General features: G+C 42.2%; 1 protein-coding gene across 5 annotated transcripts in view; it reads left to right on the forward strand.

The window, feature by feature from the left end:
• Nucleotides 1–938: 938 nt before the first annotated feature.
• OCA2 (OCA2 melanosomal transmembrane protein) overlaps nt 939–27,091 on the forward strand; it is a 258,159-nt gene continuing 232,006 nt past the window's right edge. For 2 of the 5 annotated variants that reach the window (XM_049712577.1, XM_033400199.2), the window contains exons 1-2: nt 23,072–23,227; nt 23,634–23,927. In XM_049712577.1, the coding sequence (XP_049568534.1) occupies nt 23,680–23,927 (248 nt within the window). In that variant the 5' untranslated portion in view covers nt 23,072–23,227; nt 23,634–23,679. Of the gene's footprint in view, nt 1,046–23,071; nt 23,228–23,633; nt 23,928–27,091 lie in introns of those variants that run through there. The other 3 variants (XM_033400198.2, XM_004276885.4, XM_049712578.1) reach the window with 3 other exon arrangements.

Here is a 27,091-nt window from a genome sequence, read left to right on the forward strand (position 1 = left end):
GCTGCATGAATAAGTGGTTCTCCCAGAGAGGTTTGGAGAGGAACCTCTCATAAGGATATCTTTTTGGGTTCTGCCTGTTACACTGTTGATGAGCCAAGAGCCTTGGACTTCCTGCCAATATCTGGGCAGTGCCCAGTAGGCTAAGCTCCAGTGGGGCTGCCCAGTCCACTGCAGGCCTGTGTGTCTGTGTCTGTGTAGTTAATGTGTCTGTGCATATGTCTGTGTGTTGGAGTGTGTGTAGTTATGTGTCTCTCTGTGTGCCTGTTTATATTTCTGTGTGTTTCTGCATCTCTGTGTGTGTAGTGTCTGTGGTGTGTGTGTGTCTGTGTATAGTTTACCTGTCTCTGTGTCTGTTTGTATTTCCTTGTGTGTTTATGTGTCGTGTGTGTCCATGTGTGCATCTGTATGTGTGTAGTTTATGTGTCAGTGTCCATATGTGCATCTGTATATGGGTGCGTCTGTGTGTTGTTTATGTGTGTGTGTGTGTGTCTGTGTGTTGTATGAGACAGTGCTTTCCACAAGCGTAACCTTGGCCGCAGCCCTGGGCTGGAGGCGGGAAAGGGCATGAGAAAATAAGAGAAACACTGGTCAGGTTTATCAGCTCTAGCAGAGAACTCTTAAAACGCAGAACAGAAAAAAGTAGGCAGAATATTCACTCATTTTGCGTTTTCCCAATTCCTGTTCACAGAGAAAAACCCATTACAAGTATCAATACTTGGCTACCTTCTACAAGTAGAGCTTAACAAGGGCACAGCGAGGGCAGGTAATACCTGGCATTCAGAGATGGCTCTGGCCTCTGGCCAGGAGCCTCCTGTCTTCATTTCCTGACTGACTCCTGCAGCTGCTGGGGTGAGGGAGCAGGGGAGGGAGCGGGGACTTGCGGGGGGGGGGGGCTGCCTGTCGTGATGTCTGTGGGCGTGGCCAGGCAGGCAGGAGAACTGAGGAGCGGGCTGGGAGCGCCTGACTCCTGGGTCTGCCTCCATCACCATTCAGAGCTCTCACCTTGGACCGTAAACTCACTCCTGGAGGAAGATCAAGTCTTCAGGTTAGTTGGGAGAGAGGAGGTGAGGAGCTAACCTGTTCGAGGGGGCCGGTGGGGTTTTCATAAGCCTGTGCTGAGCTGTTGCTTTAAGCAGCAAGGAGAGCTCCTCTAAGGGAAAATGCGCGAAGTCTAGACTGAGTAGCTGGTGTGAGAACACAGGCTCACTACCATGTCAAGCATTTCCTGGGTTTAATGGCTCACTGGGAGGCAAGTTCCCAGTACAAAGGGCTCCCGAGCCCGGGTGGGCCATGGGGATAAGGGGGAGGAGAATTTGGAAGTGTTCAGGCAGCAAATGTTCTGCCTGAACGGCTGGGTGGCATCTGCTCCCATTGCTGGCTTAACCCACGTGAGTGCTGGTCAGGCGTTCCTGTGGAATGGAATGTGCCAGGGTGAAAACATTGAATCCCTCTGAGCTGCTTCTCTGCACTCTGCCCACACACAGTGGAATAAATGGATTTAATGTCGCCAGTTCTTTCCAAGGACACGGATATTAAGCACAGGCATCCCTAGGTGTGGATGTGTTTGGGTTTGCACACCCAGGCCTGGGCCAGGATGTCAGGGCAGGTGTCTGGGGCTCCCACCACACTGGCCTGGCTGAGCACTGATTTAAGGGATGTGACAATTCTACAAGGTGCAGTGATTCTGAGGAAGAGCCAACAGGAGGCTGTGAGCAGGGTAGGCTGTTTCTATAGCCTAAATGCAAGGCAGTCCACTGTAACCTACATCATCTAGCAAATGCCATCCCTGGGGTTTGCTTGTCAGAGGTGGGCATGTCCAGGCCCCTGGTTCAAGGCTTGCCAGGGCTTGGAGGGCCTGGGAGCTTGAATGCATCTGGGGATACCTGCTTGCACTTATTATAATTGCTAATAAGGATTGAATCTCATTAGAAACAACAGAGGTGAAAGCTCCAGGTAAACTGTAAAGGATTGCACAAAAACTGCTTCTTATTGCAAATTCAGCTTACAAACACTTGAATGCAGTTGTTCAAATCAGGTGTAATGTGGGGGTGATTTAGGAACGTAAGTTCCTAAAGTTTTACTGCACTGATGAAAAGCAAATGCTGATACTATTCTTGTTCTTTGAGAAGACATGACACCCTTGGGGTTAGCTGAGGTCTGAGATCATCAAGAATCATGGGGGAGGGGGAGATCCTAGCTGCTGCTGCTGGGGACTCAGCAGCCTAGATGCCTGAGAAGGGTTTTAAGCCTGAGTCCAGGGCATCATGTGTGTTTTGGAAAGATCGCTGTGGTTAAGTTGTAGGGAGCAGTTGGGGGGCTCTAGAAAGCCACTGCTGAGTCCTGCCACCTGAGAGGTGGCTGCACAGTCAGGTCAGGGGGCACTGCCTAGGTGAGGGGTCTGCAGGGTCAGAGGGAGTCGTCAGAGGCGCTCCTGGTTTGTGATATGTGCACCTGAATGGTCGCAGGGTCCCGGGTGAAGGGCCAGGCCTCAGGACTTCAATGGGGGTGTTTGGGCACCTTGGAGACATTGGGGTAGACAAAACGGCAGCTGGACACAGTGGTCTGGGCTGCAGAGGGGAACTGGGGAGACACCTGTCCGCGGGTGAGAACCTCACTTGCTGGTTGGATTTTTTTTTTTTTTTTTGCGGTATGCGGGCCTCTCACTGTTGTGGCCTCTCCCGTTGCGGAGCACAGGCTCCGGATGCGCAGGCTCAGTGGCCATGGCTCACGGGCCCAGCAGCTCCGCGGCATGTGGGATTTTCCCGGACTGGGGCACGAACCTGTGTCCCTTGCATCGGCAGGCGGACTCTCAACCACTGCGCCACCAGGGAAGCCCCTGGTTGGATTTTACAGAGGTTTGATTCCGGATTTTGCCGCGGGCTGCGCAGAGGCACTTGCTTGTTCCTCAGGGAGCAGCGCACCTGCGCAGGTCGCCCATGTGCAGGGCCCCCGAGACCCCCAGCCTACAGGAAACACACTCTGCAGGGGTGGGAGCAGGATCCCGCCCAGCGCAGGTCTCTTTTCAGGTAGCAGGGTCTGATCTCGGAGGGACAGCTGAGATCGGTCCTGAAGAGAGATCTTAGTTCCCTGCCCGGGAATTGAACCTGGGGAGCCTGGATGAAAACCAGGAATCCTAGCCGCTAGACCACCAGGAGCTAGAGGCTAGAAGCAAAGGGGCCCTAGCTCTTTCCCCCGTTTGAAAGCAAGAATGTTTCAAGGAAGCAAAAACTGTAAAAACAGGTACAAAGTTTATTATTAAAGACACAGCACAACGTATGGGAGAGCACACAGAGAAGCAATTTGTTTATCTGAGACAGAGCAGGGCAGAAATACACACCCAGAGAGAAGGGGTATGAGCATCCTCTCTAATGAGGAGGAACGCAGTATAAGTCAGAAACGGGGCAGAAATACACACTGGGAGAGGAGGGCGGGCATCCCGAATGCGGAGCGCAGTACAGAGGCCATTTAAATCCCTTCTATAGGACAGTCCTTCCAGGTCTTTGTTTACCTTTGGCCAATTATCTTGTTTCTTTTTTCACACCTGACTGGTCCCAGGACCCTTCCCACATGCATGCGCAACTTTTTGCTAAGCTGGATCTCACCCCAGAGGCCTGTGGGTGCATGTCCATACACACTATGGGGTGGCGGCCCCTCCCTTTTTGACCCCCAAGGAGCCTTCCTGCGCATGTGCAGACAGGGAAGTTTTCCTTGACCTCAGGAGTGGTCATCTTATCTCCTTACTTCAGCAGAGCTCAGCTTCTGCCACCAGCTTTGTCCTTGGAGTGTCTGGGTGAGACCAGAGCTTCAGTGTTGCTCCACTTGACAAACCCCAGGTGTCCGGCTCAGGGGCCCATCTATCTCCTACCTCAGATCTACCATCTCCCACAGTGGGAAGAGGAAGAGAGAGAGAGAGAGAGAGAGAGAGAGAGAAGAGAGAAGAGAGCCTGCAGCTGGGCTGGCAAAGCCCACTTCCTGGAGCACTGAGTGGGAGGGCAACTCTCCGAGCCTCCAAGCTCAGAGGAAGGCCACTCTTGTCCACTGAAAAACAAAAAGCACAACCTAAAAGTTGAGAATTATACTTTATTCAGTGGACTTTCTGAGGACTCATGCCCCAGAAGAATAGCTCTGAGGGACTGCTTCGAAGAAGTAAGGGGGGAGCCAGGATATATAGGAGTTTTTGCCACAAAACCCAGGTAGTCGGAACATCAAAAGATTACTGTTAATTAAAAAGAACCAGACATCTCAAATTAAGGAGTTTAGTGCTTTTCTGTATATGGGAAGATACTAGAGTCTGGGCTTATTGAAATCATTCCTTTGATATGCACGTCAGCTATCTAGGGCCGGCATCCCACATGCTTTTCTCCATCCTGAATCTACTCAGGGTGCACAGTCGGAAGTGGCTGCAGAGGCTGATTGCTCGATGGCCACAACATCCTTTGTTTACTGACATGGCAGGCAACATTCGTGGTCCACACTTTAAAATGAGAACATAAAGTGAGGCTTTTAACCAAGGTCGGTCATTGCAAGAGCCATCTGAAGGGATTAAGGATCAGACTTCACAGTCTGTGTCCTGGCCTGGAGTGGGATAAGGGCAAAGGCCCCTGCACTGCCCTTGCAGGGAAATGTCTGTCCCTGTGCACAGGCTGGGCTGAGAGGAGGCTGACTCCCGGCGGCCTCCACGGCCCCAGAGTCTATACCTGCACCTTCCCTGGGCTTCACCACCTAGAAAGAGTGCACCAAATTCAGCGGACCCAGCCACAGTCCCGAGGTTGCCGCCACCTGGACAGCTCTGCACCAAGAAGGAAGCTTTGGTCCTGAAGGGTGTGTTACGTGGAGAGGGACATTCCATGACTGGGGTGTCTTCTCAGGACTTAGACGTTGTCCATGGGAGGAGGGAATTGCCTGTAGAGTGATTTCTTTTTAGTAATAAAGTTTTCGCAGCAGCTAGTATGCTTTTTTTCTGTCTTCTCTGTTCATTATTGCATTATGTCAAATGATTAAAGAACTTGGAGAAAGGTATTCTCCAAATACCTTTACAAAGAAACCATTTTCCATCTGATGTGTATTGCTGCTGCTAATTTATACACTACCGTAAAACCACCACGCTGGCACTGTATTCAGTAATACACTTTATTTAATTGGCATGCCTGTGCAGGAGAGGGCACCACATTCTCAGGACAGTCAGAACAGCACCACAACACACGCAGTGCACCAAGGAGATGCTTGTTTAGGTGCGGTCTTGCTGGGCTGAAGGCCACTGAGGGCAAGTACCTAGGACTTCTCGCCTTCCACTTCCTGTCCCTCACGTCCCTGCTGCCTCATTTGCACCAAACCTGAGCTCTCCTCTGTAAATGCAAAGAAATTCCATCATGCCCACAAAGCCCCAGCCAAGTTCTGCTGTCAGAGCCATCGGGAAGGGCTGCAGGTGCCTGGCCCTGGCTGGAGCGTGGGGAGCACGGCTCTATTGATCCCCGTTTCTCAACACCTCCGTTGTTGAGTTTCCCCTCTGGCCCGGAGCAGCGAACAATGGCTGCTGGGCCAGGTTGGGGAGGGCACAGGGGTAGAACCCCCTGTCTTCCCCAGCAGGGCATGACCAGTGTCACCCCCCATGTGCACTGTCCCCTGGGCACCCTTGCACCCAGTGCTGTCATCTGATGAGCCCCTCTACCACACTCTGGGCACATTCTCTGGAGCAGCAGTGAGGCCGGAGTAGCGTGGCCTGGAGCCGGGTTAGTAAGTATCAGCCGGAAGGGCCCAGGTGAGTGGGGAGCATGTTGTGTCAGTCCTGGGATACCAGCCAGAGCCTCAGGTAATTTTCAGTCTGCTGCCTCTGAGCTGGGACTGGAGGAAGCAAGTGCATGCACTCTTCAAGCGGAGTCTTGATTTCCTTCAGCCCTCTGGTAAGCCCCACTGGTTTTCAGATCAGCTAAGTGGGCTCATCCCCCTAGTGTCAGATCCCAGGGTTGGGGTGCCTAATACATGGCTTGAACCCGTCATTGCCTAGGGAAGATCCCTTAGGCTGTGATATCCCCTTCCTCTTCTGGGTCCCTTGCTAGGTATGTGGGTCCCAACTAGATCGCTTCGACTCCCCTCCTACCAGACTCTGTGTGTTTGTTTCTTTAGAGCCTTGGCTGTAGATGAGCTGTTCTGCTAGTCTTCAGGTCATTCTCAGCAAGAGTTGCTCTATATGTAGGTATAGTTTTGACATGTTCATGGGGAGAGGTGAGCTCAGGGTCCTCCTCTCCCACCATCTGATCCTGCCTCCTAACCACTCAGATATTGACAGGTGTTGACAGACAGCTGGGTTGTTTCCAGTTTTGGCCTATTATGGATAGAGCTGCTATGAATATTTGTATATAGGCTTTTGTGTAAGAGAAAGTTTCATTCATCTAGGATAACTGTCCAGGAGTGCAATTGCTGGGGCATATGATAGTTCTTTTATAAGAAACTGTCAAACTGCTTTCCAGACTGTCTATGACATGTTGCATTCCCACCAGCAGTGTGTGAGGGGTCCAGTCTCTGCCTGCTTACCAGCATTTGGTGGTGTCTCTATTTTTAAATTTTAGGTATGCAGTGATATGTCATCGTAATTTTAATTTGCATTTCCCTAATGGCTAATGATGTTAAACATCTTCTCATGTGCTTGTTTGCCATCTATATATACTCTTCAGTGAAGTGACTCATATCTTTGTCCATTTTCTTTTTTTTTTTTTTGCGGTACACGGGCCTCTCACTGTTGTGGCCTCTCCCGTTGCGGAGCACAGGCTCTGGACGTGCAGGCTCAGCGGCCATGGCTCACAGGCCTAGCCGCTCCACAGCATGTGGGATCTTCCCGGACCGGGGCACGAACCCACGTCCCCTGCATCGGCAGGCGGACTCTCAACCATTGCGCCACCAGGGAAGCCCTCTGTCCATTTTCTAATTGGGTTGTTTCTTTACTGTTGAGTGTTGAGGGTTCTTTATATATTAGGGATATTAGTCCCTTTCTGAATATGTGATTGGCAAATATTTTCTCCCAGCCTGAAATTTGTGTTTTCATCCTCTTAAGTTTTCACAGAGCAAAATTTTTTAATTCTTATGAATTTCAATTTATCAAATTTTTTTTTGTTTTATGGATTGTGCTTTTGGTGCCAGGTTTAAGGCTCTTTGCCAATCCCCAGATCCTGAAGGTTTTTCCTATGTTTATTTCTTAAGCTTTTATAGTTTTACAATTTACATTAAGTCTGTGGTCCGTTTTGGATAAACTTTCATGTAAGATGTAAGACAGAGCTAAAAGTTCTTCTCTCTCTCTTTTTTGCCTATGGATGTCCAATTGCTCCAGCACCATTTGTTGAAAAGGCTGTATTCCTTGCATTGAATTGTTTATGCACCTTTGTCAAAATCCATTGAGCATATTTGTGTGGGCCTCTGTTCTGTTGCATTGATCCTTGTGTGTAAACCTCTGCCCCCACCACACACTCTTAGCTATAGAGTAAATCTGTTGATTGAATAGATTGGTTCCTCCCATTTAAATCTACTTTTTCTAAATTGTTTTAGTTATTCTCAATTATTTGCTTTTCCATATAAATTTTAGAATAATCTTATTTATATCTATAAAAAATCTTTCTGGAATTCTGATAGACATTGCATTAAATTCCAATTTTGGGAACATTGACATCTTCACTATATTGAATCATCCAATCTGTAAGCTTGATTTATCTCTCCATTTATTTAGATCTTCTTTTATTCCTTTCATCAGCATTGTGTAGTTTCTAGCATATGAGTCAGTAGATGTATACCTATTTATATTTTTTAGCAACTGTAAATGGTATTATGTTTTTAATTTTGAGGTCGACCTGTTCATTGATAGTATGTAGAAATACTAGATTTTGAAATGTTTGTCTTGTATTCTATAACCTTGCTGAACTCACTTATTAGTTCTATGAGATTTTTGTAGGTTCCTTGGGATTTTTTTTGTGTGTAGAAAATCATACCATCTGCCAATTGAGACAGCTTTATCTCTTCCCTTCTACTCTGTATGCCTTTACTTCCTTTCCTTGTCCTATTAGCCTAGCTAGAATTCCAGTACTATATTGAGTGGGAGTGGTGGGATTGGACATCCTTGCCTTGTTCCTGATCTTAGCAGGAAATCTTCAAGTTTCTCACCATTAAGTATGATGTTAGCTATAGGTTTTTGGTAGATAATGTTTATCAGGTTGAGGAAGTTACCCTCTATTACTGTTTTTCTTGGAGTTTTTATCATGAAGGTGTGGAATTTTTTCAAATGCTTTTTTCTGCATCAATTAATATGATCATGTGATTTTTCTTCTTTAGCCTGTTAATATGGTAGATAATATTGATTGATGTTTTTATTAGCTTTATTGAGGTATAACTTACCATACCATACAATTCATCAATTTAAATGGTACAATTCAGTGGTTTTTAGTATATTCACTGAATTGTGTGATCATCACCACAGTCAATTTTAGAACACTTTCACCAACCCAAAATGAACCCTATACACATTAGCAGTCACTCCTCACTTTCCTCCAACAGCGTCCTCCTCCGTCCATCCTAGGCAAACACTAATCTACTCCCTGTCTCTATAGATTTGCCTATTTGGAAGATTTCATATGTAAATGGAATTGGGCAAGATGTGCACTTTTGTGACTACCTTCTTTCACTTAACATAATGTTTTCAAAGTTCATCCATGCTGTAGCATGCATTGGTATACTCTTCCTTTTTTATTGTTAAATAATATTCCATTCCACATTTTATTTATCCTTAATCAGTGATCAACATTTGGGTTGTTTCAAAAACAATACAAAAAAGTATTCATAATACTTTTAAAAAGAGTATGCATAATACTTTTTGAGTATTAAAAATGCTTTTATGAATATTAATGTACAAGTTTTTTTTTATGTACAAGTTTTTGTGTGAACATATGTTTTCATTTCTCTTGAGTATATACCTAGAAGTGGAATTACTGGTTCATATTTAACATTGGTCAACCTGTGAATATTGAATCAGCCTTGAGTCCCTGGAAAAAAGCCCTACTTGGTCATGGCATATAATTCTTTTCACATATTGTGGAATTTCCTGTGCTAATATTTTGTCACGTTTTTTTGCATCATAGTCATGTAACATACTGGCCTGTAGTGTTTTTTCGTACTGTCTCTATCTGATTTTGGTATCAGGTAATACTGGCCTCATAAAATTAATTGGGAAGTGTACCTCATCTTCTGTTATCTGCAAGACATTGGGTAGGATTGGTGTTAATTCTTCTTTCATTGTGGAGTAGAATTTTCAGTGAAATCATCTTGGCCTGGAAGTTTTTTGGGGGGGAACATAAAAATTCAAACTCAACTTACTTAATAGTTATAGGATATTCAAATTATTTTGTACTGGGTGAGTTATACTAATTTGTGCTTTTTTAAAGAATAGGTCCTTTTCATTTAGTCAAATTTATGTTTGTAGAGTTGTTCATAGTGTTCGATTATTATCCTTTTGCTGTCTAGTGGTCTGTGGTGTTATTCCCCATTTCATTCCTTGTGTTGGTAATTTCTATTCTCTTTTTTCTTTGTCAGTTGTGCTAGAGGTTTGTCAATTCTATTGATGTTTTTGAAGAACTTGTTTTGGTTTCAATTTTTCTGTTGTTTTTCTGTTTTCTATTTTGTTGTTTTTATACCTTTTATTTTCTTATTTTTGTTTGCTTTGGGTTTGTCTTGCTCTTTTTTTTCTAGGATATTGAGAGGGGAGATTAGATTATTGATGAGACTCTTTCTCCTTTCTAATTTGAGCAATTAGTGCTATAAGTTTCCCTCTCATCACTGCCTTAGCTGTGTTCCACAAAGTTTGATATGTTATATTTTCATTTTAATTCAGTTCAATATAATTTTGGTTTACCTTGAGACTTTGTCTTTGACTCCTGGATTATTTAGAAGTGTGTTTTTTAATTTCCAAGTGTGCAAGTTTTTGGCCTTTCTGTTATTAATCTCTAATTTGGTTCCATTGTGTCTGTAAAACACACTGTATGTTTCAATTCTTTTGAATTTGTTGAGATTTTTTTAATGGCTCAAGGTGTATCTGGCCTTGATATATGTTCTGTGGGCATTTAGAAAATGTTTTGCTGTTGTTGGGTGGATTATTCAATAGATATCAATTAGATCCCATTTGTTGATGGTGTTGTTCAGTTCTTCTGTATCCTTGCCAATTTTCTGTCTTGTTCTACTGATTGCTGATAGAGAAATGAAATATCCAATGCTATAACTGTACATGTTTGTTTCTCCTTTCAATTCTGTCAGTTTTCCATCACATATTTTGAAGCTCTGTTGATTGGTGCATACACATTTCATATTTCTATGTTTTCTTGGTAAACTGACCCATTTATTATTATACAATATCTGTCTGTCCCTAGTAATTTTCTGTGATATGAAGTTTACTGTATCTTGTACCAATACAGCCACTCATGCTTTTTTTGGATTAATGCTTGAATGATATATCTATTATCCATCTTTTTACTTTTAGCCCACCTATCTTGTTATTTTTGAAGTGAATTTCTTGTAGACTGCACATAATTGAGTTGTGTTTTTTAATCTACTCTGCCAATCTCTGCATTAAGTTTTGGATTCAGACCACTTATAGTCAATGTAATTTTGATATGTTAGGGCTGTGGGTTACTTAAATATATTTTATAATCCCACTTTGATTTATAGTATTTTTAAATGTATCTTTTATAGCTTTTCAAAGTGGTTGCTCTACATATTAAATTATGTATACATTGCTTGTCACAGTACTGTTGTCATTATTTTATCAGTTTGAGTAAAATCTAGAAATCTTACCTCCTTCTCCATTCTTTTTTTTTTTAAAGCCTGGATAATAATTATAAAATATAATCATCAGGGCTTCCCTGGTGGCACAGTGGTTGGGAGTCCGCCTGCCGATGCAGGGGATGTGGGTTCGTGCCTCGGTCCAGGAGGGTCCCGCATGCTGCGGAGCAGCTGGGCCTGTGGGCCATGGCTGCTGGGCCTGCGTGTCTGGAACCTGTGCTCCACAGCGGGAGGGGCTGCAGCAGTGAGAGGCCTGCGTACCGCAAAAAAAAAAAAAAAAAAAAAAAAAAAAAATATATATATAAAATCATGTAAATAGGTGTATTGGGGTGGAGAGGCACATATAAATTTTATGGTTGGGGTACTGTTTTTTATGATTTTAAAAAAAATTTTATTGGAGTATAGTTGATTTACAGTGTTGTGATAGTTTCAGGTGTACAGAAAAGAGAATCAGTTATACATATACATATATCCACTCTTTTTTAGATTCTTTTCCCATACAGGCCATTACAGAGCATTGAGTAGAGTTCCCTGTGCTCTACCATAGGTCCATATTAGTTACCTATTTTATATATAGTAGTGTGTATATGTCAATCCCAATCTCCCAATTTATCCCTCCTCCCTTTACCCCCTGGTAATCATAAGTTTTTTTTTTTTTAATCTTTATCGGAGTAAAATTTCTTTAAAAAGTTGTGTTAGTTTCTGCTGTATAACATTGTGAATCAGCTATAGGTATACATATAACCCCATATCCCCTCCTTCTTGGGTCTCTCTCACACCCTCCCGATCCCACCCCTCTAGGTGGTCACAAAGCACCGAGATGATCTCCCTGTGCTACATGGCTGTTTCCCACTAGCTATCTATTTTACATTTGGTAGTGTATATATGTCCATGCTACTCTCTCACTTTGTCCCAGCTTACCCTTACCCTTCTCCCTCTCCGTGTCAAGTCCATTCTCTATGTCTGCGTCTTTATTCCTGTCCTGGCCCTAGGTTATTCAGAACCATTTTTTTAGATTCCATATATATGTGTTAGCATGTGGTATTTTTTTTCTCTTTCTGACTTAATTCACTCTGTATGACAGATTTTAGGTCCATTCACCTCACTACAAACAACTCAGTTTTGTTTTTTTTTTATGGCTGAGTAATATTTCATTGTATATATGTGCCACATCTTCTTTATCCACTCATCTGTTGATGGACACTGAGGTTGCTTCCATGTCCTGGCTATTGTAAATAATGCTACAATGAACAGTGTGGTACATGTCTCTTTATGAAATATGATTTTCTCAGGGTATATGCCCAGTAGTGGGATTGCTGGGTCATATGGTAGTTTTTTTCTTTTAGTTTTATAAGGAACCTCCATACTATTCTCCATAGTGGCTGTATCAATTTACATTCCCACCAACAGTGCAACAGGGTTCCCTTTTCTCCACACCCTCTCCAGCATTTATTGTTTGTGATTTTTTGATGATGGCCATCCTGACCAGTGTGAGGTGATACCTCATTATGGTTTTGATTAGCATTTCTCTAATGATTATTGATGCTAAGCATCCTTTCATGGGTTTGTTGGCAATCTGTTTATCTTCTGTGGAGAAATGTCTATTTAGATCTTCTGACCATTTTTGGATTGGGTTGTTTGTTTTTCTGATATTGAGCTGCATGTGCTGCTTGTATTTTGGCGATTAATCCTTCGTCAGTTGCTTCACTTGCAAATATTTTCTCCTATTCTGAGGGATGTCTTTTCATCTCATTTATGGTTTCCTTTGCTGTGCAACAGCTTTTAAGTTTCATTAGGTCCCATTTGTTTATTTTTGTTTTTATTTCCATTTCACTAGGAGGTGGTTCAAAAAGGATCTTGCTGTGATTTATGTCAAAGGGTGCTCTTCCTGTGTTTTCCTCTAAAAGTTTTATAGTGTCTGGCCTTACATTTAGGTCTTTAATCTATTTTGAGTTTATTTTTGTGAATGGTGTTAGGAAGTGTTCTAATTTCATTCTTTTACATGTAGTTGTCCAGTTTTCCCAGCACCACTTATTGAAGAGGCCTTCTTTATAAAAAATAAGGTGACCATATGGGTGTGGCTTTATCTCTGGGCTTTCTATCTCATTCCATTTATGTATATTTCTGTTTTTGTGCCAGTACCATACTATCTTGATAACTGTACCTTTGCAGTATAGTCTGAAGTCAGGGAGCCTGATTCCTCCAACTCTATTTTTCTTTCTCAAGATTACTTTGGCTATTTTGGGCCTTTTGTGTTTACATACAAATTGTGAAATATTTTGTTCTAGTTCTGTGAAAAATGCCACTGATAGTTTGATAGGGATTCATTGAATCTGTAGATGGCTTTGGGAAGTATAGTTATCTTTACAATGTTGATTCTTCCAATCCAAGAACACAGTACATCTCTCCATCTGTTTGTATCATCTTTAATTTCTTTCATCAGTGTCTTATAGTTTTCTGCATACAGGTCTTTTGTCTCCTTAGGTAGGTTTACTCCTAGGTATTATATTCCTTCTGTTGCAATGGTAAATGGGAGTGTTTCCTTAATTTCTCTTTCAGATTTTTCATCATTAGTGTATAGGAACGCAAGAGACTTCTGTGCATTAATGTTGTATCCAGTTGCTTTACCAAATTCATTGATTAGCTCTAGTAGTTTTCTGGTAGCATCTTTAGGATTCTCTATGTATAGTATCATGTCATCTGCAAACAGTGACAATTTTACTTCCTCTTTTCTGATTTGGATTCCTTTTATTCCTTTTTCTTCTCTGATTGCCATGGCTAAAACTTCCAAAACTATGTTGAATAATAATGGTGAGAGTGGGCATCCTTGGCTTGTTCCTGATTTTAGAGGAAATGGCTTCAATTTTTCACCATTGAGAAAGATGTTGGCTGTGGGTTTGTCATATATGGTCTTTATTATGTTGAGGAAAGTTCCCTCTATGCCTACTTTCTGGAGAGTTTTTATCATAAATTGGGTGTTGAATTTTGTCAAAAGATTTTCCTTCATCATTGAGATTATCATATGGTCTTATCCTTCAGTTTTTTAATATGGTGTATCACATTGATTGATTTCCATATATTGAAGAATCCTTGCATTCCTGGGATAAACGGCAGTTGATCTTGGTGTATGATCCTTTTAATGTGCTGTTGGATTCTGTTTGCTAGTATTTTGTTGAGAATTTTTGCATCTATGTTCATCAGTGATACTGGCCTGTAGTTTTCTTTCTTTGTGACATCTTTGGTTTTGGTAACAGGGTGATGGTGGCCTCATAGAATGAGTTTTGGAGTGTTCCTCCCTCTGCTACATTTTGGAAGAGTTTGAGAAGGATAGGTGTCAGCTCTTCTCTAAATATTTGATAGAATTCGTCTGTGAAGCTATCTGGTCCTGGGCTTTTGTTTGTTGGAAGATTTTTAATCACAGTTTCAATTTCAGTGCTTGTGATTGGTCTGTTTATATTTTCTATTTCTTCCTGGTTCAGTCTCGGAAGGTTGTGCCTTTCTAAAATTTGCCTATTTCTCCCAGGTTGTCCAGTTTATTGGCATATAGTTGCTTGTAGTAATCTCTCATGATTCTTTGTATTTCTGCAGTGTCAGTTGTTACTTTTCCTTTTTCATTTCTAATTTTGTTGATTTGAGTGTTCTCTATTTTTTTTGATGAGTCTGGCTAATGGTTTACCTATTTTATTTATCTTCTCAAAGAACACGCTTTTAGTTTTATTGATCTTTCCTATTGTTTCCTTCATTTCTTTTTCATTTATTTCTGATCTGATCTTTATGATTTCTTTCCTTCTGCTAACTTTGTGATTTTTTGTTCTTATTTCTCTAATTGCTTTAGGTGTAAGGTTAGGTTGTTTATTTGAGATGTTTCTTGTTTCTAGAGGTATGATTTTATTGCTATAAACTTCCCTCTTAGAACTGCTTTTGGTGCATCTCATAGGTTTTGGGTCATCGTGTTTTCATTGTCATTTGCTTCTAAGTATTTTTTAATTTCCTCTTTGATTTCTTCAGTGATCTCTTGGTTATTTAGTAGTGTATTGTTTAGCCTCCATGTGTTTGTATTTTTTACAGACTTTTCCCCTGTAATTGTTATCGAGTCTCATAGCATTGTGGTCGGAAAAGATACTTGATACAATTTCAATTTTCTTAAATTTACCAAGGCTTGATTTGTGACCCAAGATATGATCTATTGTAGAGAATGTTCCATGAGCACTTGAGAAGAAAGTGTATTCTGTGGTTTTTGGATGGAATGTCCTATAAATATCATTGAAGTCCCTCTTGTTTAATGTGTCATTTAAAGCTTGTGTTTGCTTATTTATTTAGATTTTGGATGATCTTTCCATTGGTGATCATTGGGTGTTAAAATCCCCTATTATTATTGTGTTGCTCAATTTCCTCTTTTATGGCTTTTAACATTTGCCTTATGTATTGAGGTACTCCTATGTTGGGTGCATAAATATTTACAATTGTTATATCTTCTTCTTGGATTCATCCCTTGATCATTATGTTGTGTCCTTCTTTGTCTCTTCTAAGAGTCTTATTTTAAAGTCTATTTTGTCTGAGATGAGAATTGCTACTCCAGCTTTCTTTTGATTTCCATTTGCATGGAATATCTTTGTCCATCCCCTCACTTTCAGTCTGTATGTATCCCTAGGTCTGAGGTGGGTCTCTTGTAGACAGCATATATGCAGTTCTTGTTTTTCTATCCATTCACCTCATTTGTGTCTTTTGGTTGGAGCATTTAATCCATTTACATTTAAGGTAATTATCGATATATATTTTCCTATTACCATTTTCTTAATGGTTTTGGGTTTGCTTTTGTTGGTCTTTTCCTTCTCTTGTGTTTCTCCCTAGAGACGTTCCTTTAGCATTTGTTGTAAAGCTGGTTTGGTGATGCTGAATTCTCTTAGCTTTTGCTTGTCTGTAAAGGTTTTAATTTCTCCATTGAATCTGAATGAGATCCTTCCTGGGTAGAGTAATCTTGGTTGTAGGTTTCTCCCTTTCATCACTTTAAATAGGTCCTGCCAGTCCTTTATGGCTTGCAGAGTTTCTGCTGAAAAGTCAGCTGTTAACCTTATTGGGATTCCCTTGTATGTTGTTTGTTGTTTTTCCATTGCTGCTTTTAATATTTTTTCTTTTTATTTAATTTTTGATAGTTTGATTAATATGTGTCTTGGCAAGTTTCTTCTTGGATTTATCCTGTATGGGACTCTCTGCACTTCCTGGACTTGACTATTTCCTTTCCCATGTTAAGGAAGTTTTCCACTATAATATCTTCAAATATTTTCTTAGACCCTTTCTTTTTCTCTTCTTCTTCTTGGACCCCTATAATTCGAATATTGGTGCGTTTAATGTTGTCCCAGATGTCTCTGAGACTGTCTCAATTCTTTTGATTCTTTTTTCCTTATTCACTCTGTGGTAGTTATTTCCACTATTTTATCTTCCAGGTCACTTACCCATTCTTCTGCCTCAGTTATTCTGCTATTTATTCCTTCTAGAGAATTTTATATTCCATTTATTGTGTTGTTCATCATTTGTTTGCTCTTTAGCTCTTTTAGGTCCTTGTTAAACGTTTCTTGTTTTTCCTCCATTCTATTTCCACGATTTTGGATCATGTTTACTATCATTACTCTGTATTCTTTTTCAGGTACACTGCCTATTTCCTCTTCATTTCTTTGGTCTGCTGGGTTTTTACCTTGCTCCTTCATCTGCTGTGTATTTCTCTGTCTTCCCATTTTGCTTAACTTACTGTGTTTGGGGGTTTCCTTTTTGCAGGCTGCAGGTTTGTAGTTCTTGTTGTTTTTGGTGTCTGCCCCCAGTGGGTAAGGTTGTTTCAGTGGGTTGTGTAGGCTTCCTGGTAGAGGGAACTGGTGCCTGCGTTCTGGTGGATGAGGCTGGATCTTGTCTTTCTGGTGGCCAGTACCACGTTGGGTGGTGATTTATGAGGTGTCTGTGGACTTATTATGATTTTAGGCAGCCTCTCTGCTAATGGGTGTCATTACGTTCCTGTCTTGCTAGTTGTTTGACATGGGGTGTCCAACACTGTGGCTTGCTGGCCGTTAGGTGGCGCTGGGTCTTAGCATTGAGACAGAGATATCTGGGAGAGCTCTTGCCAATTGACATTATGTGGGGCCGGGAGGTCTCTGGTGGTCCAATGTCCTGAACTTGGCTCTCCCACCTCAGAGGCTCAGGCCTGACACCAGGCTGGGGCACCACGATCCTGTAAGACACACAGCTCAGAAGAAAAGGGAAAAAAAGAAAGAAAAAATAAATTAAAATGAAAAAATAATTCTAAAAAAATAATTAAAAAAAGAAGAGAGCAACCAAACCAATAAACAAATCCAACAATGATAACAAGTGCTAAAAACTATACTAAGATAAACATACAAATCAGTAACAAGTCAGTTGCAGACAGCAAACCCCAAGTCTACAGTTCCTCCCAATGTCCACTGCATCAATTTTGGGTTGATTTGTTGTCTATTCAGGTATTCCACAGATGCAGGGCACCTCAAGTTGATTGTGGGGATTTTATCTTCTGCTCCTGAGGCTGCTGGGAGAGATTTCCCTTACTCTTTGTTCACACAGATCCTGGGGTTCAGCTTTGGTTTTGGCCCCACCTCTGCGTGTAGGTTGCCCTGTCTTCTGTTCCCACCCAGACAGGATGGGGTTAAAGTAGCGGCTGATTAGAGGGCTCTGGTTACTTATGCTGGGGGGTGGGGAGGGGTATGGTATTTATAATTGGAATGCAGGGCAAGCCTGTGGTGGCAGAAGCTGCCGTGACGTTGCAACAGCCTGAGGTGCACTGTATGTTCTCCTGGGGAGCTTGTCGCTTGATCATGGGACCCTGGCAGTGGCGGGCTGCACAGGCTCCTGGGAGGGGAGCTGTGGATAGTGACCTGGGCTTGTACACAGGCTTCTTGGTGGCTGCAGCAGCAGCCTTAGCGTTTCATGCCAGTCTCTGGTGTCTGTGCTGATAGCCGTGGCTCGTGCCCATCTCTGGAGCTCGTTTAGGCGATGCTCTGAATCCCCTCTCCTTGCTCACCCCAAAATAATGATCTCTTGCCTCTTAGGCAGGTCCAGAAATTTTCTCAGAATCCTTCCCGGCTAGCTGTGGTGCACTAGCCCCATTCAGGCTCTGTTCCTGCAGCCAACCCCAGTCGTCTCCCTGGGGTCTGACTTCTGAAGCCAGAGCCTCAGCTCCTAGCCCCACCTGCCCTGGCAGGTGAGCAGACAAGCCTATCAGGCTGGTGAGTGCTGGTTAGCACTGATCCTTTGTGCAGAAATCTCTCCACTTTGCCCTCTGCACCCCTGTTGCCGTGCTCTCCTCCATGGCTCCAAAGCTGCCCCCCTCCCACTCCCGTCTCCACCAGTGAAGGGGCTTCCTGGTGTGTGGAAACTTTTCCTCCTTCACAGCTCCCTCCCAGAGATGCAGGTTCCATCCCTATTCTTTTGTACTTTTTCTTTCTTGTTTTGCCCTACCCAGGTACGTGCGGATTTTCTTGCCTTTTGGGAAGTCTGAGGTCTTCTGCCGGCATTCAGTAGGTGTTCTGTAGGAGTTGTTCCACATGTAGATGTATTTGTGTGGAGGAAGGTGATCTCCACGTCTTACTCCTCTGTCATCTTGAAGGTCCCATGTCCCTCTCCATTCTTTTTTTTTTTTTTTTTTTTTTTTTTTTGCGGTACGTCGGTCTCTCACTGTTTTGGCCTCTCTCGTTGTGGAGCACAGGCTCCGGACGCTCAGGCTCAGTGGCCATGGCTCATGGGCACAGCCGCTCTGCGGCATGTGGGATCTTCCTGGACTGGGGCACGAACCCATGTCCCCTCCATCGGCAGGTGGACTCTCAACCACTGTGCCACCAGGGAAGCCCCCTCTCCATTCTTTATCTTACCAATTTGTGACAAATTGTCTTAAATATTTCCTCTACATACATTGATAACCATATCAGAGAGTGTTACAATATTTGCTTCAAAAATCAAACATAATGTAGAAAATTCCAAAAGAGAGAGAAAATGTATTGTATTTGCTCTTACTTTTCCATTTCCATTATTCTTTTCACCTTCCTGATGCTCCAAAATTTCTTCTCTTAATCTTTCTTTTTTTGTTTAGAGAACTTTCTTTGGCCATTCTTTTAGGATAGGTCTGCTGGCAACAAATTCTCTGTTTTCTTTCATCTAAGGTCTTGATTTCCCCTACATTCCTGAAGGATATTTTCACTAGATAAAAGATTCAGGGTTGACAGTTCTTCCTTTCATTACTTGAAAAATATGGTGCCACTTCTGGCCTCCATGGTTTCTGTTATTTGAATTTTTCCCCCCTGTACGTACATCTTCATTTTTCTCTTGATGGCTTCAAGACTTTTTCTTTGTCTTTAGTTTTCAAAAGTTTGACTACAGTATATCTTGGCGTAGGTTTCTTTGGGTTTATCTTCTTTGGGTTTTACTAAGCTTCTTTGATGTGTAGATATATGTGTTTTCTCCAATTTGGGGAGTTTTCAGCCATTATTTCTTCAAACACTTTTTCAACTACATTGTATTTCTCTTCTCCTTCTGGGATTCTCATTACATGAAGATTATATCTTTTGTTATAGTCCCACAGGTCTCTGAGGGTCTGTTAATTTTTTTCCTCTTTTGTTTGTATTAGGTAATTTCTATTGTTCTAACTCCCAGTTCATTGGTTCTTTTCTGTTTCCTCCATTTTGCTATTGAGCCATCTATTGAATTTTTAGTTTTGCTATTGTGTTTTTCAGTTCCATTTGGCTCTTCTTTGTTGAGGCTTTCTATTACTTTGCTGAGACTTTCTAGTTTTTCATTTGTTCCAAGTGTCTCTGTTATTGCCTGTTGAACCATTTTCATTTTAGCTGTCTTAAAACTCTTTGTCAGATAATTCCAACATCCCTGTCATCTTAGTGTTCTCATCTATTTTCTTTCAAGTTGATATTTCCTTGGTTATCACTGTAACAGGGGATTTTGATTGAAACTTGCACATTTCAAGTATTATGAGGCTCTAATTCCTATTTAAACTTTCTGTTTAGCTGGTTTCCTCTGACACCATTCCAGCAGAAGGGCCTAGTACTGCCTCATTGCTGCCAGGTGGGATTAGAAATCCAAGTTCCCCACTTGGCCTCAGTTGATATCATGGTAGGGAAGGATTCCTTGTTATTTCTGGGTGGTGGTGTGGGAGATCTGGCTCCCTACTGGGCCTCTGCTGATACCTTCCTGGATGGGAGGGATAAGGTCACCTCATTACTGCTCCTCATGTGGCCTGCAGGGACACAGTTGTGACATGGCCTCACTACTGCAGTGGTGAATGTTTGTTTTGTCTACTTGGCCTGCTCGGACACCTCACCAAGGAGGTGTTTCTCTTACTGCAAGGTGGGGCTGAAGTTCAGGTTCCCCACTCTTGGTCTCCACCTACCTGGTGCGGGGTGTGCATAAGGAGGAGGTTGGACTCCCTAGCACCCAGCAGGGATGAATGTTCCAGCTCCCTATTTTCCTTCTCTGACCACCTCAGTGGGAATGGGGGACCGGGCCCCTTATTACAGCCTGGTGAGCCTGGGAGTTTAGGCTCACCACTTGGCCTTTGCTGTCTGGATAAATGTGGGTCTACAGTGTTTGGCTTCAGTAGAGTAGTGTCTAAAAGTTTTCTATCCTACTAGGCAGCCGCATTCATATTCCTTTGGCTAGAGAGGGCAGGCTTTTCTTGGGGCTTTTTTGGTCTACATCTGTTGGTGTTTTCAGGTTGCTGACATCTTCAGCACCCTGTCTGGGATATATGAGACATGATAAAAATCCAAGGACACAGCCTCACTGCTGTGTCATTTCTTGGGTCCCTAACTTGTTTGCCACCTTCTGTCCACCTTTCAGAGTCTTCTTATGGTTGTTTTATATAAAATGTCAGGTTTTTCATTGTACTTAGCAGGAAGAAGAGGGAAAAGTAATTCTACTCTATGTTCCTGGGAGCATAAGTCCTGAGATGTACTTTTTTAATGTTGATAGTATGTTTGCATGCTAGCCTGAATGATTTTGGAGAGAAGGAGGAAAAAATGTAACGTAGCAGTTTGAACAGGTGAGAGTGGGTGGGCTCCATTGTACCCAGTAGGGCTACAGGCAAGCGTGTCCTTGGAAGGCTGGGTACTTCAGCCTCTGGTTAGCTTCTCAGCATGTCTACCTCCCATGTAACCAGCTTCTGTGGTTGTGTACTCAGAGCAGCTTCCATTTCCTTCTTGGACCCTGGCTGATTCCATCAGTGAAGGAAGAAAGAGGCAAATTCACTAGCTGAGACTAGAAAGGAGGGAAGGTATACAGGGATTTAGGGAGGGAGGTGGAGGAGAGCAGGAGTGAAAATTGACTTGGGAGATGCAGTAGGATTGCTGGGCAGTGCTGGGACCCACTGAGAACCCTGCATGTGGAGGCCAGGTGAGAACAGCAGCAGCACCCAGGGTTCTCCTTGGCCACATTCAGCCACGTAAGTGGAGGCTCAGAGTGGGCAAGTCAGGTTTGGGGTCTTGCCACGTGAGAGATAGACTCCAGGGTGGCCCCCATGATCCCCACTGTCTGGCGTTCACACTCTTGTGTGATGATCCCCTGCCGTGGAGTGAGGGTGGGACCTTTAACTGGCTTCCAACCAATAGAATATGGCAAGGGTGATGGATGGGATGTTACTCTTTGACGGCTACATTACATGAAATTCTTCCTTGTTAGTTGACTCGCTCTGCAGACTCTTGCTATTCCTTGATGAAGTGAACAGACCTGTTGGGGTTCACATGGCAAAGAGCTGCAGGAAGCCTGTAGGAAGTGAGGGTGGTCTCCAGCCGACAACCAGCAAGCAGCTGGGTCCTCAGTCCTGCAGCCACTGGGAAGTGAATTCTGTCAGCACTGAGTGATCTTGGAAGCTGATTCCCAGCGCAATGACACTTGAGAGCCTAAGCAGAAGACCCACCTAAGCCTGCCACAGCGACCCCTGAGCCACCAAAACTCTGAGATTATAAATGTGTATTATTTTAAGCTACTTATTTTGTGGTAATTTATTATGCAGTAATAGAAAACTCATATATCTGGTGAACTTGACAGAATGTAAGAGGAGGCAAATAAAAGGAGGGTGTTTGCTGGACCACAGAATCTCAACTGGGAAAGGGGAGTGAGGACGTGTTGGCTGACATGGGAGCAGGCAAGTGCTGGAGAGGCACTCACAAAACTGAGAGCCCAGGGTGTAGATGGTGAAGCCAAAAAATAACAGCAAGTGTAGCAGTGGGTGGGAGGGATGGGGAGAGAGAGAGAGAGACCATAAGCTGGGGCCCAAATCATTGAAGAATGAGGGTGGGACCTGGCCAGGAAGACAGTAGTCAGTGTAGTAAAGGTTGGGTGGTGTATTCCAATGGCAGCTGAGTACGTTAGGGAGGGGAGAAGATGGCAGTGGAGAGCTAAGAGGATAACTCTGTTAAAGGGAGAGAGTGGGACCAAGTGTGTGATGAAAATGTGGGGTCCCTTGTTCAAAAAGCAGGAAAAAGTGCCGTTAACAGTCCTACAATATAAAAGATTTTCCTTTCTTCCAGTCTCTTGACTTGTCCTGGTGTTTTAAATTGCTATTCTAAGTAAAGAAAAATTAAAAATTTAAATTATTAGCATACATTTTATTGTTCATCTGTATATTGTGCAACATCAGTTTAAAATACAAATATGAGAGCATTTAACTTGTAGGTGGAATCACGGAAGTCACACAAGTTGTATGTTCGTGTAGTTCAAATGTGCATATGGAGTTTATTCTTACCAGGTGATGGAAACATTGCGTGAAACTAACTCTAATATTTTTGTTTTGTCTTTTGATACAAGTACATTCTATCAACACGCTCTGCCACCTTCTTACTGATGAGTAAATCATCTTTTCAATGTAAGTGGTGGGTTAAAGTAGGGAAATCATAGCAATAAGAAAATAGTAGGACTTCCTTGGTCATTTGTGTCTCTTCAAAAGCTGTTGCCTTTCTGTATTTAAAGTAAATTCTTGTTCCATCAGAAAGTGTGGGCTTTTGGGCTGTGAGCACCCCCCGCCCCCACTTACTCAGTTGTAGACATAACACACTGACCTTGTACCTGCTTGGACTCCCACACATCCTGGGTCCTCCAGAATTTGTGATCATGGGGCATTGCGAGCCTCTGTGAATTGGGTGAAAAGGAGTGGTGGACCCATGAATTGTACTCACTTCACCCAAATGTAAACAAATAAAATGGTAACGGGTTAAAACATAATCCCAAAAGCAGGACACCATAACCTTGCAAGTATGGTGATTTTTCTCATTTTTGTAATAGGTATTATTATTTTCTCATTGCAAAAGTATTAATTTTCTAGATGCAGAATCATTAAAGCTGTAGCCTAGACAAAGACAAAGAAGAAAGCCAGAATCATCTGTACCTCCGCCACAAAAAGGTAGCCATACTTTAGAGGCTGTGTCTTTTTGGTTTTCTGTTCTATGTATATTCTAGGTACATATTTATTTCAAGAGATATATCCCAGTGTATCAATGGCGTTTACTATATTTTAAACATTTCCCAATGTCAGTATCTCTAGAGGATATTTATGTTTGCATAGTATTTCCTACTATGCACATATCACAATTTACCTAACTAATGCTCTGTTGTTGAATAGTTAGGTTACTGCTAGTGTGAAATGTGCTAAAATGTTCATTCTTGGAGATGAACATACACTTTTTTCCATATATTAGATGCTGAGACATGGGAAGGGCCTTGTTATAAGAAGTGTTTCTACTGTACAATTCAGTAGTATGAATTCCCCAAGATAAAAATGATATTCACAGTTTGCTTTTTATCAACAGTGGTTTCTTTCTGGCTGACTCTAGTGAGAAGAGTGGCAACAGAAACATGCACCTAGAGAACAAAGATGGCAGGCTGACTTCTGGTATGCTGGAGATAGAGATACATCAGACATCAGCTCCCATGAGTGCTGGCTTGGGAGGGCCGGGGCTGGTGGGACTCAACACCAGCAACCATAGGCCACAGCAGGGAGACAGCAAGGCAGACTCCCTGAACCCCTACCCCAGTGGGGCAGCTGGGCAGAGCTGCTGGGCTCCTGTGGACCAGAATTTTGGCTCATTCCTCGCGAAGTGGAGGTGAGTTTAAAACAATTTTATCTTGTGAATGTGGAATTTACAAATACTGGGTTTTCTTGAGCATAGTTCTCTCACATTTTTTGTGGGAAAAATTTCCAGATATTCTGCAAGAATCTTTCCAGCATTAGATCACTTTCCTGACCTGTTTTGGATGAATGCTACTTCTAAAATGCGGCTAATGTAAATCCAAAAGATAATAAAAATAGAAATAAGATCAGTTACATCACCTGTGTAAGTATTTTCTTAGAGCTATTAAAATCAGGGTATAGGTACACAGAAAGCAGGAAGGAAGAGTGTGTTAAGTTATCTAGTGCCATGCAACAAACTCCAAAATTCAGAATCTTAAAACAACACATGTTTATTTTCTCACAGTTTTGTGAGTCAGGAATCTGGGCATGGCTTAGCTGGATCCTCTGCTCAGGGTCTTTTACAGGCTGAGAACAAGTGGTCATCTGGGGCTGGCTGACCACGGTTCAAGTGGGCAAGGTCTGCTTCCAAACTCGTCTGTGTGATTGTTGACTGGCCTCAGTTCCCCCCGGGCAGATGGACTGAGGTTCTCAGTCCCTTGTCAGGAGGCCTGCTCCATCGGGGCAAGCATGAGAGACAGTTCTTTGTAACCTAATCACAGACGTAACTCCCCATCACTTTTGCTGTGTGGGCCCATACTGAAGGGGATGGGATCACACAAGGGTGTGAACACCTGGAGTGGATCACTGGGGGCATGTCAGAGGCTGCCTGCCACAAAGGTAGAGGAGAGGAGGAGAGAAAAATTGTGAAAGGCTAAATGGAACAAAAAGATGACTGGTGTTTTCTACAGAAAACTATGTATGGAGCCCTCCTAGGTTATCTATATCTTCTCATTGTTTACAACTGATCTGAAAACTGATGACAATGCAAATGATTCTCATCTCAAGAAATACATTTGAAGTGTGTCTGATGGAATGAATTGTCCAGTTTTACACTGATTTTTCAATTCAGTTCAACATTTCTAATTGCCCATATATGTGTGGTTTCTTTTTCTTATTGGTTTCCTGTAATTAATGTTAAATAAAATATTTGATATGTGTTCATGTCACATATGTATGGCAGTCATGATTTTATCTTCTTTTTATACTTACAGTTTTATTGAGATAAATTGACATATAACACTGTGCAGGTTAAAGGTGTACAGCACGATAATTTGACTTACATACATCATGAAATGATTACCACAATAAGTTTAGTGAACATCTGTCATCTCATATAGATACAACATTAAAGAAATAGAAAAAAATTGTTGTCCTTGTAATGAGAGCTCTTAGGATTCATTCTCAACAACTTTCATATACAACATGCAGCAGTGTTAGCTATAGTCATTGTGTTGTATATTACATCCCTAGCACTTATTTATCTTGTAACTGGAAGTTCATACTTTTTGACTATCTTCATCCAATTCCCCCTCCCTAAGCCCCTGACTCTGATAACCACAAATCTGATCTTTTCTGAGTTTGTTTATTTTTTGAAGTATAGTTGACCTACCATACCATGTTAGTTCCTCACCCACAACATAGTGATTCAATATTTCTATATATTTCAAAATGATCACCACAAGTCTAGTTACGATCTGTCACCATACAAAGATATTACTTAGTTATTGACTGTATTCCCCATGCTGTACATTTAATACTGTGACTCATTTATTTTGTAAGTGGAAGCTGTACCTCTTAATCTCTCTCACCTGTTTCTCTCTTCTCTCCACACCCCTCCGTCTGGCAACTAACAGTTTGTTCTATCTGTGACTCTTTTTCTGTTTAGTTATATTTGTTCATTTGTTTTGTTTTTCAGACTCCACATATAAGTGAAATCATACAGTATTGGTCTTTCTCTGTCTGACTTATTTCACTTAGCATAATACCCTCTAGGTCCAACCATGTTGCTGGAATTGGCAGTACTTCATTCTTTTTTATGGCTGAGTAATATTCCATTATATGTATATGTGTGTATATATACATACACACCACATCTTCCTTTTTCAGTCACCTATTTTTGGGCACTTAGGTTGCGTCCATATCTTTTTTTTTTAAAAATAGATTTGAATCTCCTTTTATTTTTATTTATTAATTTATTTTTACATCTTTATTGGAATATAATTGCTTTACAATGGTGTGTTAGTTTCTGCTTTATAAAAAAGTGAATCAGTTATACATATACATATGTTCCCATATCTCTTCCCTCTTGCGTCTCCCTCCCTCCCACCCTCCCTATCCCACCCCTCCAGGCGGTCACAAAGCACCGAGCTGATCTCCCTGTGCTATGTGGCTGCTTCCAACTAGCTATCTACCTTATGTTTGGTAGTGTATATATGTCCATGCCTCTCTCTCACTTTGTCACAGCTTACTATTTCCCCTCCCCATATCCTCAAGTCCATTCTCTAGTAGGTCTGTGTCTTTATTCCTGTCTTACCCCTAGGTTCTTCATGACATTTTTTCCCTTAAATTCCATATATATGGGTTAGCATACGGTATTCGTCTTTCTCTTTCTGACTTACTTCACTCTATATGACAGACTCTAGCTCCATCCACCTCACTACAAATACTCAATTTTGTTTCTTTATATGGCTGAGTAATATTCCATTGTAAACATGTGCCACATCTTCTTTATCCATTCATCCGATGATGGACACTTAGGTTGTTTCCATCTCTGGGCTATTGTAAATAGAGCTGCAATGAACATTTTGGTACATGACTCTTTTTGAATTTTGGTTTTCTCAGGGTATATGCCCAGTAGTGGGATTGCTGGGTCATATGGTAGTTCTATTTGTAGTTTTTTAAGGAACCTCCATACTGTTCTCCACAGTGGCTGTATCAATTCACATTCCCACCAACAGTGCAAGAGGGTTCCCTTTCCTCCACACGCTCTCCAGCATTTATTGTTTCTAGATTTTTTGATGATGGCCATTCTGACTGGTGTGAGAGGATATCTCATTGTAGTTTTGATTTGCATTTCTCTAATGATTAATGATGTTGAGCATTCTTTCATGTATTTGTTGGCAGTCTGTATATCTGCTTTGGAGAAACGTCTATTTAGGTCTTCTGCCCATTTTTGGATTGGGTTGTTTGTTTTTTTGTTATTGAGCTGCATGAGCTGCTTGTAAATTTTGGAGATTAATCCTTTGTCAGTTGCTT

The sequence above is a fragment of the Orcinus orca genome, chromosome 7, assembly GCF_937001465.1.
Source record: "Orcinus orca chromosome 7, mOrcOrc1.1, whole genome shotgun sequence".
Classification (NCBI taxonomy): Eukaryota; Metazoa; Chordata; class Mammalia; order Artiodactyla; family Delphinidae; genus Orcinus; species Orcinus orca.